The sequence below is a fragment of the Tamandua tetradactyla genome, chromosome 1, assembly GCF_023851605.1.
Source record: "Tamandua tetradactyla isolate mTamTet1 chromosome 1, mTamTet1.pri, whole genome shotgun sequence".
NCBI classification, from domain to species: domain Eukaryota; kingdom Metazoa; phylum Chordata; class Mammalia; order Pilosa; family Myrmecophagidae; genus Tamandua; species Tamandua tetradactyla.
The window spans coordinates 223380083-223400263 of NC_135327.1; the positions used below are offsets into that span (position 1 = coordinate 223380083).

General features: G+C 39.9%; 2 protein-coding genes across 2 annotated transcripts in view; one reads left to right on the top strand and one right to left on the bottom strand.

Moving 5' to 3' along the window:
* ANKRD26 (ankyrin repeat domain containing 26) overlaps positions 1 to 20181 on the bottom strand; it is a 1272391-nt gene that overhangs the window by 991575 nt on the left and 260635 nt on the right. The gene's annotated exons all lie outside the window — the stretch shown is intronic.
* PTCHD3 (patched domain containing 3) lies at positions 9778 to 19866 on the top strand. The gene is made up of 4 exons (XM_077156331.1): positions 9778 to 10947; positions 11881 to 12002; positions 15570 to 15715; positions 18153 to 19866. The coding sequence occupies exons 1-4, from the start codon at positions 9778 to 9780 to the stop codon at positions 19667 to 19669; spliced, it is 2955 nt and encodes a 984-aa protein (XP_077012446.1). The 3' UTR covers positions 19670 to 19866.

Sequence of the window (20181 nt, forward strand, 5' to 3'; positions counted from 1 at the left end):
GGACTATAGTTAATAGTACAATTGTAGTTAATAGTGCAATTATAACAATGTTCTTTAATGAATTGTAACAAATCCATCACACTAAAGCAAGGTGTTAATAATAGGGTGGTATATGGAAACTCTATTCTCTCTAATTTATGCACTATTTCTCTATAAATCTACAACACCTCTAATATATAAAAAGTCAAAAAAATATGTTGGAACTTAAATTTCTCTATACTCAAACCAGGTGAAAGAAATGTAAGCCAGTTTAAAAAAAAATGCAAAAGGAAATAAGGTACAGGATGCTATAGGGAGCTTAAAGACCAGGAGATATTTTATTGCTAAGTTTTTAATAGCAAAACCATGAACACAACAACCAGATGTCCTCAACATGGAGAAGGAGTAAAGGGCTTTTTAAAATATATCAAGCTTCTTGCCATATCAAGGACAGCATATAGATATTAATTTCAGAAGTTGTTTCTGAACTTATAAATATGTCTGTAAAATCATAAGTGTTATGAAAAGAATAACCAAAGTAGAATTATAATTTGCAAATCATTAAAAGAAAGATGGAACAAGGAAAACTAAGAATCCAACGCCCTCGCTTTCCCCTGCGCCGTGTGCTCCCGAGCACCTCTGACCCAACCCGCGCACTCTAGATTTTAACTCTATGACTCTATGACTATTTTAGTTTGTTAAGGTACCCGAACGCAATATACCAGAAACAGGAATGACTTTCAAAAAGGGAATTTAATAAGTTACAAGCTTACAGTTCTAAGGTCATAAATATATCCTAACTAAGGCATCCAGAGAAAGAGACCTTAATCCAAGAAAGGCCAATGGGTCAGGAACACCTCTGTCAGCTGGGAAGGCACATGGCTGGCATCTGCTGGTCCCTTGCTCCTGGGCTCCGCTGCTTTCAGCCTCTGTGCCTGTGTGAGTTCCTCACTTTGCTTCTCCAGGCTGGCTTTCATCTCTTGGCTTCCCTTGGCTCTCTCCAGGTTCTGGCTTGCTTAACATCCCATGGCGAAGGCTATTGGGCTCCAAGCATCTCCAAACATCCGTATCTCTGCCTACTCTGTTCTGAGCTCTCTCAAAAATGTCTGAAATACTAGTGGTCAATGAGAGGGAGGGGTAAAGGGTATGGTATGTATGGGTTTTTTCTTTTTTTCTTTATTTTGCAGGGGTGATGCAAATGTTCAAAATTATGATCATGGTGATGAATACACAATTATGTGATGATATTGTGAGCCACTGATTGTAACCATGTCAAGAGTGTATGTTTGCTGTTTACAAATAAAAATATTTTTAAAAATCAGTGCATGCATAAATATAGTCCCAAAGAGGTAAACAACAACAACAAAAAAGTTTCTTCTTTTAAAGGACTCAGGTAAACTACTCAAGACCCACCCTGAATGGGTAGAATCACATCTCCATATAATCAAAAGATCACACCCACAATTGGGTGTGCCACATCTCTGTGGAGATAACTTCATCAAAAACTTTGGTACTATAACATTGAATCAGCAGGATTAATAGAAATGGCTGACCCCGAAAGATCGAATCAGGATTAAAACATGGCTTTTCTGGGGTACCAAATACTTTCAAACCGGCACAATGAGTTTACTTATTATAATCAGTTCACATTGGTGAGATCATACAATATTTGTCCTTTTGTATCTCATTTATTTCACTCAACATAACGTCCTCAAGGTTCATCCATGTCATCCCATGCTTTAGGACTTCATCCCTTCTAACTGCTGAATAATATTCCATCATATGTATACATCACATTTTGTTTATCCATTCATTGGTTAAAGGGCACTTGGGTTGTATCCATCTTTTGGCAATTGTGAATAGTGCTATGAAAATCGGTACGCAAATGTTTGTTTGAATCCCTGCTGCAATTCTTCTGAGTATATACCTATAGCAAGATTACAAGATCACATGGGAGTTCTGTGCTTGGCTTCCTAGGGAACCACAAAATGCCTTCCACAGTGGCTGTATCATTTTACACTCCCACCAGCAGTGAATAAGTGTTTCTATTTCTCCACACCATCTTTAACACTTATAGTTTTCTTCCTGTTTAACAGTGGCCATACTAGTAGGTGTGAAATGATATCTCATCGTGGTTTTGATTTGCATTTCCCTAACAACTATTGTTGAGCATCTCTTCATGTGCTTTTCAGACATTTGTATTTTCTCTTTGGAAAAATGTCTGTTCAAGTCCTTTGATCATTTTTTAACTGGGTTGTTTGTCTTTTTATTATGGAGCTGTAAGATTTCTTAATATTTTCTGGATAGTAAACCTTATCAGGTATGTAATTTTCATCAAGTTTCTCCATGAGTAGGGTGACTTTTCACCTTTTTGACAAAGTCCTTTGAAGTACAAAAGTCTTCAGCTTTGAGTAGGTCCCATTTATCTAGATTTTCTTTTGTTGCTTGCGCTTTTGGTGTAGTCTGAGAAACCACAGCCTACCACAAGATCTTGAAGATTGTTCCCTACATTTTCTTCTAGGCATTTTATAGCTCTGGCTCTTTTATTTAGGTCTTTGATCTACTTTGAGTTAATTTTTATATAAGTTGCGAGCCAGAGATCCTCTCTCATTCTTTTGAAAGAACCATTTGTTAAAGATACTTCTGTCCCAGTTGAATGGACTAGGCAGCCTTGTCAAAAATTAATTGACCATAAATGTGTGGGTCTATTTCTGAACTCTCAATTTGGTTCCATTGATCAATATGTCTATCTTTATGCCAGTACCATGCTGTTTTGACTACTGTAGCTGTGTAATAGCTTTAAAGTCAGGAATTGTGATCCTCCAACTTTGTTCTTCTTTTTCAAGATGTTGTTGGCTATTTTGGGGCCCTTTAACCTTCCAGATAAATTTGATAATTGGCTTTTCAATTTCTTCAAAGTAATGGAAATTTTTATTGGGACTGCAGTGAATCTCTAAATCAATTTTGGCAGAACTGACATCTAACTATATTTAATCTTCCAATCCATGTACATAGCATCTTTCTATTTACTTAAGTCTTTTCTAATTTCTGTCGGCAATTTTGTAATTTTCTGAATACAGGTCCTTTACACCCTTGGTTAAATCTATTCCTAGGTCTTTGATTCTTTTAGTCGCTATTGTGAATGGAATTTTTTTTCTTTATTTCCGCCTCAGTTTGCTCATTACTAGTGTATAGAAATACTACTGATTTTTGCATGTTGATCTTCTAGCTTGCCACTTTGCTGAACTCATTTATTAGCCCTATTGTTTTGTCATAGATTTTTCAGGACTTTCTAAATACAGGATCATGTCAACTACAGATAGGTAAAGTTTTACTTCTTCCTTTCTAATTTGGATGCCTTTTATTTCTTTTTCTTGCCTAACTGCTCTGGCTAGGACTTCTAGCATGATGTTAAACAGAAGTGGTGACAACGGGCATCCTTGTCTGGTTCACAATCATAGAGGGAAACACTGCAAATGTACTAAATGTCATTGAATTGTATACTTAAAGTCCTTAATTTTACACTATGTGAATTTTGCCTTAATAAAACCAACAGAATAAACCCCAAATAGCATTATCCTTACTTATGAATTATTAAAGGTATTCTCATTGCAGTTAAGAGAAAGAAAAATATACCCTCAATTATCACCATTATTTAACATTGACCTTAAAAACAGTCAAGGAAATTTTTTAAATGATTAAAGGAAGAGAAAAAAAATGATCAATGGAAAAACTGTTATAAATAAGAGAATTAAGTAACTCAACAAAATTACAATGTGATTGTAATTACAATAAAGCAATACTCTCCAAGTATAAAAAATAGCAGTTATAAAATACAGCAAAAAAAGACCCCAAATACAAAATAAACATAAGGAATAAACTTTAAAAACAGAAGTAAATTTACTATGAGAAGTTGTGTCTCTGTTTGAAGAAGTCTTTGAAATTTACCTGAAAGACATAAAAGACTTGAAGAAATAAAAAGACATATCTTGTTCTTGGATGGAACCCTTTAATTTTTTCTTTAAATTCTTTAATTTCAGTATGGAATGATATGTCAAGTCAGTAAAAGTACCAAAAGGAGTTGGGATGAAATGGAAGATGGAAAAAATGATAACCAGAGTTCTATTTATAAAACTAAACATTCAAGAATAGCCAAACACTTTTTGAAAAATTCTGATGGATATCTAAATATCTTAGGAAAGTATGATTATTAATTTTTGGAAACAATATGGCATTGAGAAGAAACAGAGAGAGAGAGAGAGAGAGAGAGAGAGAGATTACAAGAACAAAATGTAAATTCCAGAAACTGAACCAAATACACCTGGAAAATATTTTCCTTTTACAAAGATGGCATTTCAAATCATTGGGAAAAGGGATAAAGGTGTTGAAAAAAAAACTATATAATTTTTGGAAAAGGGTTTGGAGGTAAGGGAACCAGATCTAAGTAACCTAATAAATTCTATATGGGTCAAAGACTTAAAGCTAGAGGAAATTAAAATCATGGAAAATTATGCATACATTTTAAAAAATAATATCGTTGGAAAGGTATAAATCAGGATTCAAAGACCCTATTCAGAAAAGACAGATAATCTGAATACATAAAAACTTCTGAATTGCAAAAAAAAAAAAAGATAAAAATAAAAGGACCAATGAAGAAAATAAATGTACACACACAATAAGAGGAAAACAGATGTCAGATAAGTGAATAAGGAAAAAAGCAATCCTAGGAGAGAAAACTAAGCAAAATCTATTAATAATGTTCAAACTCACTCATTTTTCAAAACGCAGGTCAAAACAAGATATATCAATTTTTAAATTGTTTAATTATAAGATATTTCAACATAAAGTTGCCAAAAATACTAAAACAGGTTCTTATGAATCCACCAAATAGATTTTTAAATATTTCCATTTTGCCACGCTTGCTTCAACTCTTTTAATTTTGGAAGATATAAAATATTATGAATACAGCTAAGACCTCTTACCCATAAAATTATTCCCCACCCTCTCCAAAGGTAAATACTATTTTGAATTTGGAGTGTATCATTTATGTGTGTGAATTAATATTTTTATTACATATCTATGTGCCAAAAATAATACATCAATCGCTTTTGTGTTTGAAATTTATGTAATTGCCAACAGATTGTAGACATTTTTATCATCCTAATTTTACCAAGTTTCTCACATTTAGGTCTAGATCACTCAATTCAACTGATCTACTGCATTTGTGATACACAGCCTGCTACGAGCTCCCAGTGTGTAGTACCTTCCCACGCTGTACTGGGATCAGCTGTATGAGTAATAGTAAAAGGCAGAAGTGATCCATGCAAGGGTCTTACCAATAAATTTAGAGTAGTTGCTACTTCTTGTTCACTTGGTCCAATTAGCATATCATCAATGTAATTGACCAGTGTGATGTCCAGTGGAAGGGAAAGGTGATCAAGGTCTTCATTGGACTAAACTGACATAGAGCTGGAGTGTTGATATACCTGTGAGAGAGGACAGGAAAAGTATACTTTCAGGCTTGTCATCTGAAGGGACATGCTTCTGGTGGTCCTTAGTAACAGGTATTGAGAAAACAGCATTTGCTGACTCAATCTCTAGATACCAGATATTAGAGGATCTGTTCTTTTCTCAAGCAATGATACCACATCTGGAACAGCAGCTGCAATTGGAGTCACCGCCTGGTTAAGTTTATGATACCCCACTGTCATTCTCTAAGATCCATCTATTTTCTACACAGGCCAAGTGGGCTAGTTGAATGGGAATGTGGTAAGAAACATTACCCCGTATCTTTCAAGTTCTTGATAGAGGAACTAATTTCTGAAATACCTCCAGGAATGTAATGTTGCTTTTGGTTTATTATTTTTCTAGGTAAGGGCAGTTCTAATGACTTCTACTTGACCTTTTCTACCATAATAGCCTTCACTCCACAGATCAGAGAATCAATGTGGGAATTCTGCCAGTTGCTAAGGGTAGCTATTCCAATTATGCAATCTGGAACTGGGGAAACAACCAGAGGATGGGTTTGGAGACCCTCTGATCCCATCATGAGATGGACGTGATCTAAAACTCATTGATCACTGACCTCAGAAAGGCCCTACTCTCACTGATAGACGACAGCGACGTTTTGGATCTTCTGGAATTGTCAGCTCAGATCCAGTGTGCAGTGATCCCCAAAAAGTCTGATTATTTCCTTTTCCCCAATGCCTAGTCACACCGGTAAAAGGTCATAGGTCTTTAAAATGAGGTCATACCTGGCAATAAGAGATCTATAAGCCAAAGAACACCAAGGATCGCCAGCAAAGACCAGAAGCTACAAGAGACAGGGATGAACCTCCCCTGCTGACAACTAGATTTCAGACTTCTAGTCTATGGAAGTGTGAGACAATAAGTGTCTGTTGTTTTGAACCACTCAGTCTGTGGTGTTTTCTTACGGCACCTCTCAATAACCAGGACAGTAATTTTTGGTTATCCACTCATATGCATAAATGAAGGGCTACTCTGTTTAATACAGGTCACTGATAAGTTTCCTATGCAATTGTTACCTCCATCTCCAGCAGCCAGGAACAGTCCTGGTTTTCTCCTATTGTTCTGGTATGCTATCTAGTTTAAATTTGTCCAAGATGTTTTATTTTAAATGAAGTATTATTATTAATAGTTGAATTAAAATAAGCCTGAATTGGTTTGATAGCATTCTCTCTGTTTTGCATTTTCAGATTCTGCCAAGGTGTGATCTAGTGATGTATATGATATGAGTGCAGTAAGTAGATTCCCACTTTAACATGTTGTTAACTCTGAAAATCAACCAGTTGTAACCCACTCTTTTTCAGATCCATTACAAAAGCTCCGGAACTAACTGTTTTGGTTTGCTAGCTGCCAGAATGCAGTATACCAGAAATGGAATGGCTTTTAAAAAGGGGAATTTAATAAGTTGCTAGTTTACAGTTCTAAGGCCAAGAAAATGTCCCAATTAAAACAAGCCTATGGAAATGTCCAATCTAAGGCATCCAGGGAAAGATACCTTGGTTCAAGAAGGCTGATGACGTTCAGCATTTCTCTTTCAGCTGGAAGGGCACATGGCAAACATGGCGGCACCTGCTGGCTTTCTCTCCAGGCCTCTTCCTTCATGAAGCTCCCGGAAGGTGTTTTTCTTCTTCATATTCCAAAGTCGCTGGCTGGTGGACTCTCTGCGGTGTTCTGAAGCTTTCTCCAAAATGCTTCTTCTTTTGTAGGATTCCAGTAAATTAATCAAGACCCACTTAGAATGGGTAGAGACCTTCTTCCATCTAATCAAGTTTACTACCCACAATTTATTGAGACACGTCTCTGTGGAGATAACCTAATCAAGTTTCTAAACTATAGTACCGTATAGGGATTAGGAGAAACGGTTGCTCCCACAAGATTGATTAAGATCAAATCATGGCTTTTCTAGGGTACATAAATCCTTTCAAACTGGCACACTAACCTTCCCTTTCAGTGTCAGTGGGCAGAGTACTCACTGGATAAACTAAGTGTGTTCAGATGCAAGTTGGTTAGGGACAGCCATCTCTTTGCCAGATTTTTTATTAGTACAGCTACATTAGGCACTTGAATAAATAAGCCCCAATGTTTCCAGTGGCTTATCACAGTACAAGCGTATTTCTCATCACATAAAATCATTGTAGATGATCTTGCCCATAGTGACTCAAGAACCCAGGTTTTTGCCAACTTATGGCACCACATTTCAAATGGGATCCACTGTTACCCATGTCTCAATGGTGGGATGGCACAGGCAACTTCTTCAAGGTCCTGGCCTGGAAGAGACATGCATTCCTTCTGCTTACATTCTGGAGTTTATTACTGGTCACACAGCCAGTAGTAAAGGGGACGCAAAGGGGACTGGAAAATATAGTCAGCCCATGACTGGGCAGCCACTTCTCTGCAATTCCGTATCATGGAAGGGGTAGCGTGGTTTTTGGTTGACAACTAGGCACCCTCTGCCACTGACTCCTAACCTCATATCTCACATGAAAATAAACTCCAGATGGATTGATGTTTAATCATAAAAACAAAACCATAAAAAAGTAGACAATTATAATCACAAAAAGGGAAGAGCCTTTTTCCAAAGGCCAGAACTCAAAAGAAAAGAGTTAGTTCATCCAACCAATAATCAAGACAATGAGCAAAATGGGGGAAAACATGTACAACTCAAATCACAGGGAAAGTGATCCCTTCTTTAATATATGAGTGGTTCCCATGACTCAAGAAGCAAACCTCAACAGTCCAAAAGGAAAATGGGCAAAAGATAAAAGATAGCAGCTCACAAAAGAAGAGGAAATACAATGAAAACTAATTGCTGTCTCATAAAAGAAATACAAAACAAAGCCACAATAAGACACTGATTGCAATGCTGAGATTGTGTGGTACACAGGTTGTAGGGAACAACCTTCTACATTGCTAATGGGGGTGTGTATTAGTTAGGGTTTTCTAGAGAAACAGAATCAATAGGGAACACTCGCAAATATATTTATAAAAGGGTCTCATGTGACCGCGGGAAGGCAGAGTCCAAAATCCGCAGGGCAGGCTGTGAAGCGGATATTCCAATGGAGGGTCTAGACAAACTCCACAGGAGAGGCTCATCAGCCCAGACAGGAAGAGCCTGTCTCTTCTGAATCCTCCTTGAAAGGCTTCCAGTGATTAAATTAAGCATCACTCATTGCAGAAGACACTCCCTTTGGCTGATTACAAATGGAATTAGCTGTGGACGCAGCTGACATGATCATGATTTAATTCAATGAAATGTCCTCATTGCAACAGACAAGCCAGCACCTGCCCAACCAGACAAACAGGTACCACCACTTGGCCAAGGTGACACATGAACCTGACCATGACAGGGTGTAAATTGATCTAACCTCTGGGATATTAATGTAATAGTTATAAAAAGTTTAAAGAGCATAAAATCCTTTGGCCCAGTATATCCACTACTAAAAAATTAGCCACAAATGTAGTTCTTGTAAGTACACTAAATAAACAGCATTCATTCACTGAGCGTTGTTTATACCCTCAAGACTCTAAACAGCCTACAAGTCCATCAACAGTGATCTGCCTAGTTGTTTCCTCCACACCTTAGAAAATTATGGGACAGTTGAAAAGAATAAGATAAATCTATACGCACTGACCTGTTAAGATCCTATGACCTATTAAGGTGACAAATGTGATCTGATTAGCACAAATATTGCAATATTTAGGCAAGATGTATTTGCACATATTTTCGACATGCCTGTCTGTAAAAGCACTGAAGCGGGTTTGTAAGGATAAACCCCATTTTCTAACATTTCTTTTGGGAGAAGGGACTAGAAAGGTTTCATTTTGCTTCTGTCACTCTGCACTCAATAAACGTACCTGTTTTAACTCTTTAGAAGAAGAATGTACACACATGTTGCTTTCGTCACTAAAGAGTAACAACTAAATCAGGGGGTTCAAAGGGCCTCACCTGCGAACCATGCTGGCTGCTAACCCGCAGGACAGTCGAGGCCGCGCCCCCGGGCACGGGGGACATCCACCCGGCCTCGGTGCGCAAGTGGGAGGGAGGACGTCGCCCTCCCGCGTCCTTCTCACTTTAACTGCCTATTGGGCCGCCTCCGGCCAACCACGTGCTCCCGAAGGAAGCCTGCGGCCCCGGGGCGCGCGACCCCGCGCTCCAACAGCCTCCTCGGAATTTCTCCAGGAAACCGTCGGGTGGGTGACGATGGGCGCCCCAGCCCGACGCGACGCTTCGGGCCGCTATCCGGTGTGAAACGACGCTTTTCCCATCCCGACATGAGCCGCAGCTCCTCTCGAGTGGCGCCAGACCCCGCGCAGCAGCAGCAGCCGCCAGGGGCAGGGGCCGGGGCCGGGTCCACGCTGCCGGCGCCCGAATTGCGGCCGGAGCCCCGGGCGGCGCCAAACGGCGAACGGGAGCCGGAGGAGGGGCCCGAGCAGGAGTCCGAGGCCGCGCCGCTGCGGAAGGGGCGGCCGGGGGCGGGCTCCGAGGGGGACGCGGAGGAGGGCCCCGCGCCCTGGTCTCGCCCCGCGGCGTCGCGCTCCCGGGCGTCGGGTTCCGGCTCGGCGGCTTCGGGGGCGCCGGGGCTCGGCAGCAGGCGCTTGTCGGAGACGTCGCGGGCGGCGACGCGGGGGCCGTCGTCGATGCGGGACTCGGAGTCGGCGGCGCAGCGCTCCGAGCCCCCCGCCCGGGCCCGCTGCCGCACTGACTGCCTGGAGGCGCCGCTCACCCGCGCCTTCCGACGGCTGGGGTGGCAGGTGGGCTCGCACCCCTGGATCTTCCTGCTGGCGCCCATCGTGCTCACGGCGGTGCTCGGCACCGGCCTGGTGTACCTGCCCACCGACGAAGAGGAGGACCTGGAGGAGAACTACACCCCGATGGGTAGCCCGGCCAAGGCGGAGCGGCGCTTCGTGCAGGGCCACTTCGCCACCAACGACTCCTACCGCTTCTCGGCCTCCAGGAAGAGCACCGAGGTCAACTTCGCCTCGATCCTGGTGGTCTCGCACACCGACTCGCTGCTGGAACCCGACATCTTTTCCGAAGTGAGTAAATTGGACCGCGCGGTGCAGACTCTGTTTGTGGCGCTGGAAGACGGCACCCAGGTGCACTACGAGGATGTGTGCGCCAAGTACCGGGACGGCTGCGTGCCCCCCAACCCTCTGCTGGCCGCCTGGCAGCGCGACGAGAGCCTAGACCTGCACACCATCACCTTCCCGGTCCTCAACCTCTCCCGCCAGCCCATCCACCTGACCGGCCTGGTCGGGGGGACAGTCCTCGGCGAGACGAGGGGAAACAGCCAGCTGCTCCTGGAGGCCAAAGCCATGCGGCTGCAGTACTTCCTGAAGACCGAGCTCGAGGTGGACAACGAAAGTAGCAAGACGTGGTTGAACCATTTCCTGAACCGCTTTAGCGACATGGAGAAGGTGCTGGCCTTAAGGAAGATCCAGGTACCAGGCGGCTGGGGCTTCTGGGGAGGCCGGGAGAAGGTGGGGGTAGAGGTGGGGGTGAGATGACGAAGCGTGGGCACCAGGCCGGTAGCCCTGGGCTCCCTCCCTGGCAGCCTGGCGGGATCCTGCGCTGTAAAGGGCAAACTGGCCTCCACTGTCTTTGGTGCTGAATCCAGCTCTCTTAGTTAACACTCCAGAGGGTGCCACCAGTCTTAAATCTTTGGTTCTGATCGATAACCCAGATCCTCCATCCTCCAGAGTAGAGGCCTGTGTGGTAGTTTGGGGGGTTAGTTTTCCAGTCTAATGGTTTTGGAATTCCTGCTTTTAGTTCAAGTGCTCATTGACCTCTGGCAGCCCCTACAACTTGTTTGGAACTCCTTGGCATTAAAAAACAAATGTTTAAGTAAGATTTCATTGTGTGATTTAAGAAGATAACTATCTCAGCATTTCTTAAGTTAGTGGCCTAGAAAGCACCCAGCCTAGAACCAGACACCTCTTAGCTGTCAGTGCTGCCTGTCCCCCAGTCTAGTAACCCTCCAAACTGAGCCCGTGAAGCCAACACCCCCACCTACTGGGAAAAGCCTTGGAGCACCAGGCCTTCCTGCAATGACAGTAATGCAATTAGAAGAGGAAAAGAAACCCACAACCCAGTGAGGTCAAAGATTTCACAGTCCTCCATAAAATTCAGATTTTGGGTGCAGGAGTTTTAAACGGTTGGGATTTTGAAATAAGCTGTGGAAAGCATGCTATAGCTTTCTGAGAGGACCAGATTCACAATGTCTTCCATACTCTCAGTCATAATCTACATATTTTGATCTCTTAATTTTAGCGGATTGTTTCCGTCAATAACGCTGTACCGTTTTGATAGAGTTTGTAATTCACATACAAGCAATGGAATTACAAGTTATTTACCTGAGTATATTTTTGTGGCAGGTGGTCTACTTTACATCACTTTCCAGACAACTGGAATTTGAGGCAACTTCTATGACAGTGATCCCTTTGTTTCACTTGGCATACCTTCTAATCATATTATTTGCAATCATATCATGCTACAGGTAAAACACTTTTCTCAAGTTTTTTAACTCTTTAAATCTGACTTTTTTTTGCCCATAAGCAATAGCATAAAAATCTAACAGAAAGATGAAAAGGAACTGTGGCCAGCTCTGTTTGATGTGATATATCGCATTGACCCTATATAGCAATTATGATTCATTGTTCCATTTGGAAGGCAGGTAATTGGATAGAGCTGAGAAGCAGTCCCTGTTCCTGCTAGAAATCTGAAATAGAACTTTCAGTTACATAAGAAATGAAGCTCTAACTCAGTCGACCTGGGTGTCCCTTGATGGGCACTGGGGAGTGTTATCTAGGCCACATGGTCAGTTTGAACTCCTATGACCATAAAGCAGAAAAGATGAAAAATTCCAGTAAATCACAGAAGTCAGATGGAAAAGGAGCCCCAAAGGTTATTTTATTCTAGTGATTTTTGCATCTGCATGACCTGGAGAGCCCTAAAATGCATATTCTCAAGCCCTGCCCATCTGAATCCAAATATCTGGGGGTTTAATCTGAAAATCTGTATTTCAAAAAATTTCTCAAGCAGATTTCTCACTGTACATAGGTTTAGGAACAAATGATGGAATTTAACTTTCCAAATTTAGGGAAACAAAAGATGAGTCCCTAATACACAAACGGACTTGACCACAGTGGATATTCCTCTAAGGGCAATAAATTATCTCATCATTCCTTTATTCTGGAAAGGAAGACCACAAAAAAAAAAAAAAATGAGAAGAAAGAGAACAAAGCTCAGGCTTGTTAAAATTAGTAAGATAAAGCATTTTACGAATTTGTATGAACTCTGCAAGATGCAATAGTTGGTTTGACAAAACTTTGCTATGAGATACTCGGTTCTTACAAATTTATAGTCAATTCTTGCATATCTTCACAAATGGTTGCAGATAATAATACAGATAATCTAGGAATGAAGGCAGTTAGAAAATTATTTTATTTGTCTTGTGAAGACTTTTATGTTTATGAAACCTACCTTGTTGAACAAGCAGGAAACTTTGTGTCTCCATTTATTCCCTTTAAATTTTGTAGATAGAGCAAGTTCGCTGCCCTAAGAAAACTCAGGCAGACCCCATGGCTCTTGTGATCAGTCTTGGGTGACAGAAAATCCTCCAGCCAGAATCTAAATGCCCATATCATCTGTCAAAGGGGTGACTTGATCAGAGGCTAAGATTTTCCCCTCTTCCATGGAGCATGCTCTGTGGGATAAACCCGCAGTGGGGAGGTGGGGCTTGCTAGGCAGCTTTGGTCACTTGTTTCTCTGCATCTTGATAAGCTTGTTCCTGGGTTGGAGGTGGCCCAAGGAGAAGAGAAAAGTGAGTAGGAAAAGTCTTACGGCACAGGTGCTGCCGTGGCAGCTGGTCTAATACATGCCTTCTTGGCTTGACGATAAAACTGATTCTCCTGTGGATGCTTTTGTAGCATCCCTGGCAACCCCTGACTCCCTGTTTTCCATTATCATTGAGGCTCTCTCACCTCTGCTCTAGCTGGGGCCTTTTAGACAGTCTCTAAGACAAATACATGTTTCCTTGCATATGTGCAAGTTTATACCTTGCATGTATGCATTTACATTATACAGAATCCATATTAGGACACATTTTAGAGTCCTCTACTTATTTTCTTGAGGTGAAGTCATTTGAATAAAAATAAGACGTTTTCAAAAGTTTATACTCCAAATTGAACCTCATTCTATATAACAAAAAGTACTAAGTTGAACTTCCAGAATATTTCAAAAGTATGGATATTCTGGAAATTGGCTACTTATACCAAATAATAAATCAAGTTCTATTGAAATCTGGAAAACTTTTCCCTTCTCAAATGCACTAAACTTTTCTTTTTTCATAATAGACACCATTACCTTCCCAGAAAGACACAGAGCCCTGAACAAGCATATACATAGTTTTCTAAGTGCAGTGATTTCTAATTCAGCCCTTTCCTATTTAGTGTAAAGAAAATTTTAGGAAATTAGTGATTTTGCTGCCAATGATGCCCAAACTTGCCTGAACATTGGAATTATCTGAAGAAATTTCTAAGCAGATACTACAGTGGTACTACAAACCTCCTGAGTCAGAATCTGCAGAATTTGGTTCCAGGAAATATCTAAATTTTTAAGAATCTCCTTAGGTGGTTCTGATGAGCCAAAACAATGGTCCTTCTTGGGGACTGGACTATCTGCAAACTTTGTCAAACTCTTAATGTGTTCTGCTTTTGAATCTTGATTTTCCTTCCATTGCCTATTCAAGTGAAAGGAGAAGCCCTTTAGAGAAAGTCAACACAGCAAGTAGTCAAAGTCCCATCACCATAGCTAATAACATAAGTCACCCCATTTACCATCATGAAAATCCACAAAGCAAATTCAAAAATTTGAAAGAAGAAATGGGAACAAACATTTCAACGTCACTTTTATCCTCATTAATCTTCCTGATTTCAAAGTCTATCTTTTTTATTTTCTTAAACTCCTATATATGAATATTGCTGTTTTCAGAAAGTATTCATCATAATCAAACTTTACTATAACAAGCAATTTACTCTTGCCCTGAAATATGTGTGTGTGTGTTTCTATTTGTGTTTGTGTGTGTGCGTGTTGATTTGGGGCCCTAAAATTAACAGGTTGAGAAAAGGCGATATATAGCCACACTGTAAAAATTTTAATACTCGGAAAGTTTAGCTATTTAAATCTGGTCTTACCTGACAATGGTTGATAGTCATGTACCCATTTAGGATCAGCGGCTCAGGGTCCTTAGTTGTCTCTGCTAGGCTTCAATTCCAACTGGTTTCTTTCTGTTAGGAAAAATATACAGAGTCGGTTTCAGTCATTTGTTTTGAAGCAATTTCTAAACAGGCAAGATCTGAAACCAGAGGTGGTTGTCAGTATTTTAAAATGTAAAATTGTTGGGCGAATTAGAGCCTGAACCCACATTTTAAATTTTTGTTTGCCTGTTCCCATTTCCATTGGTCCCACAAGGAAACGGGCCTAGGTTGGATTAGGGTATGTTTAAAATCCTTGTGCAATTAGTAATAACTTTTCCACAGAACCGTCTTCACCAGTGGAAGGAAATCCTGGAAATGTTTTAGAAGACCTTCACAAAAAGGACATTTTGTTAACCACAAAATACATTGAGATAGCTTTGAAAGAGAGGCACTGTTTAGGATTGTTTTTATGTCTAGTTGGAGTAGGGGGATGGCTGAGAGGATAACTATGGGTTCCTTCTCTGCTAGAGCTTGTCCTCCATTGTCTGTTGTATTGCAGTACTGCTTGAAGATCAGAGCATTTTAGTTTATCTTCTGTAGTTCCGAAATGCCAGTCAATAAATACTGGCAGCGTAAGAATCACCCTGGAGAGTTTCAAGTACAGATCCCCGACTTCCTCTCCCCTTTTTTCTCCGGTTCGTCTGGGAAAGGGCCTGGGAATTAAAGGTCTCCAGCAGCCAAGTGTAGGAATTACGGCTCTAGAATTTTTGGAACAGGCCTCCAAATCAAGAATGTTGTGGATTGGCAAAATGTAAATGTGGAAACGACCACCACAAATTGCATGCTTTTTCCCTCCGAATTTGCAGGTGTGACTGTGTACGAAACAAGATGTGCGCTGCGGCCTTTGGAGTGGTTTCTGTGGCTTTGGCAGTGGTGAGCGGCTTTGGCCTGATGTTATACTTTGGAGTGCCGTTTGTGATCATAGTTGCAAATTCACCATTTCTTATTCTGGGTGAGTAAAACAAAGTGATGAGAGAACGAGCTGATGTTAGACTGTGGAAAATAATTCTGTTTAGGTGAATCTACAGAATGCCAAAATGAGAGGCAGGACACTGGAAAAACAAGTTGAATATTTTAAGCATGACGTTACGGTTGAAAATATCTAGTGTCCCAGGGGAAAAAATGAACAAAGGACATGGTCAGGCAATTCATACACACAAAATAATATGCAAGTCACTGAAAATAAAAGAAAAAATATTTGACATCTCAAATATTAAGGGATATAAATTAAACCAACAGTGACACGCCTTGTCATTAAATAAATATTAGCAAGATTGAAGGTGTGGGGAAAGTTGTGAGTCATTAAATAAATATTAGCGAGATTGAAAGTATGGGGAAAGCTGTGAGCAAATAGACACTCTCATATTTGACTGGGGTGAGGTATAAATTGATTTATACTTTTTTAGTACAATTTTCAACAGTAAGTCAAAAGATTTAAGAAATAAATACCTTGGACTCACCAATCCCACTTATTGGAATCTGTCCAATAATTAGATAGGTGTTCAAAATGTAGAGCAAGTATGTTCATTTCAGTGTGATTTTTGAATAGGAAAATATTAAAAACAACTCTATCAATATGGGATTGGGCAAATCAAACAGCATATTAAAATGTTGCAATCATATTTATTCTTTAAAAAGAGGTAGATATATCATGTTATATGAAAACAGCAGGCTATGAAACTGATTGTTTAAAATATAGAGAGAGATACAGTTATAAGAATATATTTGTATAAAACAAACCCTGGATGGACATACCCCAGTGCTACAGGGATCATCCTTAAATGGTAGAATTAGAGTTACTTTAAATTTTCCCTTTGTACTTTATTTTCAGAATTTCTTTTATAGTAAAAATAAGCAACGGCATTTATATTTTGGAAAACGAACAATTTGGAATGAACTAATATTTGGTTTCCAGGAAGACATAATGGATGAGCTGCGTCCTGGGTGTCAGCTTACTTATTCAAGCTCTTGGGACACACCTTCTGAGCACAGACACAGTCAATCACTCAGTGTACACCACAGCCATAACTGGCCACTGTTAAGGTGTATGTAATTGATGATGTAAGAACCATTTTTGTATAGTCTGTGTATACATAATAGACAAAGTATGTGTGTGTTGTGTTTGTATGCATGTGATTTCAGCAACTCAAGCAAGAAATGTGTGAGGACAATTTCTGAACAAGATTCTATATATAATAAAATCAGGTTTTGGCACACCTAACACATATCAGTGAGTTCACTCTTGGCCCTCAGTGCTTCTGAATCTTCCATTTTATCTTCCCTTTTATCCACAAAATTGGGATCCTGGAAGCTGGCAGTATTAGGGGAGCCTGGCCACAGTTTATGGTAGATTTGTGCCAGTTAGGGTCCTTCTGCCTTGAGCATACCTAAAGAGCATTTGAACTGGGAACAATGTTGCAATTCCCATATCCTTTCAACTTGAACATGTTATCCATGGAGAACGTTCCAGAAGGTTGAAGTTAAGATCAGCATTTCAGTTCCAAGCACTGATTCTGTATCAGTATACCCAGAAACAAATGTGTAGATGAGTGAAGGTCGTGTCAACTCCAGTAGAAGCTTGAGGGATGTGATAGGCTCATGTTGTCTCCTCTTAGCAATACTTCTTTCCCAGTTTTCAGTGACATGTATTCTCAACTGTTCCCCGTCTTCGCTATTCCAAGCCCATCATGAAACTTCATTGTGGAGAGAATCTAATGACTTAATAGGCATTGATATGTAAAAGATTCCTAAGATTTACCTTGGTACGTGTTTCTGATCTTAGTGGTATTTGCATTTCAATGATATTAAGCCTTGACTTGGGCAAATGAACTCAATAACAGCATTCTAGATATTAAGAAGAGATTAGCAGGAAAAGTATGTTTGTGCATGTTTATTTGTGTGTGCACATAAATTATACAGACTCTCTCAACTCATACCCCATAGATAGCCAGATGCTAACTGTATGACACATAAGGCAGCTTATATTTTAAACAGTGGAATGTTGGCTGGACGAGTTGTTTGCATTCATGTGAAAATGGCTTCTGAGAGAAAATGGTCTCTTAAGCAAACCAGTAGAATCAAAGATATATTACTAATCCTGCTTCCACCCAATCAACTCCAGTTTCCTGATCTCCTCCTAAGAACACTTTAAATACCCTCTAGGAGTAGAGGGTATTTAGTATAGTATAGCATACTATACCATGTGTACAATTAATAAGAGTATGTACAAAGTACAGAGTTATTGCAGAGAAAGAAGTGATCGATTCTGTTTGCTCCCAGCAAAGGTAATACATAAGCAGAGAATAAATAAGACTTTAATAGATGGACAGAGAGAGTGGTTTCCTTTTAATGGACGTTGTGATGGATGAAGATTCTGGTTTTGTTTACAGGCGTTGGGGTCGATGACATGTTTATCATGATTTCTGCCTGGCAGAAGACCAGCCTCATGGACAACATAAGACAGCGGCTATCCAGTGTCTATTCAAAGGTGGCAGTGTCCATTACAATCACCTCCATCACCAACATCCTGGCCTTCTATACTGGGATCATGACCTCTTTCAGATCCGTACAGTACTTTTGCATCTATACAGGAACGACCCTGCTCTTTTGTTATTTTTATAACATCACCTGTTTTGGAGCATTTTTGGCCTTGGATGGCAAAAGAGAAGTAGTCTGTCTACGCTGGCTGAAAAAGCCAGAGACTCCTGACCAAAAATGTTCCTCATTAAAAAAGGCATGCTGTCTCCCCTTCAGTGCTCTTCCTGATGAACTTGGAACTGGGACCCATCCAATGAATTTGTTCTTTAGAGACTATTTTGGCCCTTTTCTCACGAGCACAGAATCTAAGTTTTTTGTGGTGCTGATATACATTTTATATATCATAAGCAGTATATATGGGTGTTTCCAAGTGCAGGAGGGTTTAGACCTTCGAAATCTAGCAAGTGACGATTCCTACATCATACCATATTTCAATATAGATGAACAGTATTTTTCAAATTATGGTCCCAGGGTTATGGTCGTTGTTACTGAAAATATTAAATACTGGGATAAAGATATTAGGCAAAAATTGGAACAATGTATAAGTGATTTTGAATACAATGACTATGTAGATAAAAATCTTACAGAGTTTTGGTTACAAACATATGTGCAATATATGGAAGAAAAAAAACAAGATCTAAATGATAAGAATACTTTTGTTAACGGTATTCCCAATTTTTTAAATGAATTTCCAAATTTTATTTATGATATTAATATTTCATCATCACATGGTATCGTATCTTCCCGGGCCTTCATTCAGACCCTGGGTGTTGCTTCTGCAGCGCATAAGAAGATAATGCTACACCAGCTACGAAGCATCGCCGAAAAGTGTGAAATTCCCCTAATGGTTTATAACCAAGCATTCATATATTTCGATCAGTATGCTGCAATATTGGAAAACACTGTTCGAAATGTCATTGTTGCATCACTAGCTATGTTCGTTGTTTCCTTACTGTTAATTCCTCATCCACTCTGTTCTTTATGGGTAACTTTTGCTATTGCTTCTGTGATCGTGGGAGTAACAGGTTTCATGGCATTCTGGAACGTTGATCTGGACTCCATATCCATGATTAATCTTGTCATTTGTATAGGGTTTTCTTTTGATTTTTCTGCACACATTTCCTACGCATTTATCTGTAGTTCTAAGCCTTCAGTCAACCAAAAATCAATTGAGGCATTGTATCTGTTAGGCTATCCAGTATTACAAAGTGCAATTTCAACAGTAATAGGGGTGTGTGTTTTATCTGTAGCTAAAGCCTACATCTTCAGGACATTTTTTAAGATTATGTTTCTGGTTATGGTATTTGGGGCTGCTCATGGCCTAATTTTTATTCCAGTATTCCTAACCTTTTTTGGAAAGTTTGTTTGAATGTCTACTAACAAATCAGAGACCACTTGTAGAACTCCTGATTGCCCCAATCCCATCTGATAAAAATGCACCAGTAAGGATAGCCAAGAAACTTAAAACAAAGGCATGTTTCCTTGACTCCATAATCCCATTTAAAAATGTTATCTAAAATAACCTGAGAAAAATTAGTCTTACATTAAAATATCTTTACTAAATTAGGAAGTGGTGTCATCTTTATTATGGTCTGTACAAGCCAGTCTAAACATAAAACTTTCCAGTTTTATTTTGTTTTTTTTTTTTCCTTTATTTCTTCAATAGAAGCTTATGCCTGGAATTCAGGTATTTTCTGTATTATTCATGCTATAAGTGGAATATGATTTTGATTGTACTCCCTACATGCATTATTATGTCAAAATGCTTCTTAGTTATTGTCCCAGTCTGTGGTTTTTCTATGCATTTTCTTAATGGTGTCGTTTGATGAGCAAACATTTTTAAAGCTGAAAAATCCAGCTTATCGAGTTTTTATGGTTAAT

What these genes read in the sequence shown, in the direction of transcription:
- PTCHD3 (XM_077156331.1), top strand. Translation starts at nt 9,778, where the DNA reads ATGAGCCGCAGCTCCTCTCGAGTGGCGCCAGACCCCGCGCAGCAGCAG. An exon ending in TGGCCTTAAGGAAGATCCAG is followed by an intron (nt 10,948 to 11,880) that starts GTACCAGGCGGC and finishes TTTTTGTGGCAG; the next exon opens with GTGGTCTACTTTACATCACT. An exon ending in GCAATCATATCATGCTACAG is followed by an intron (nt 12,003 to 15,569) that starts GTAAAACACTTT and finishes CCGAATTTGCAG; the next exon opens with GTGTGACTGTGTACGAAACA.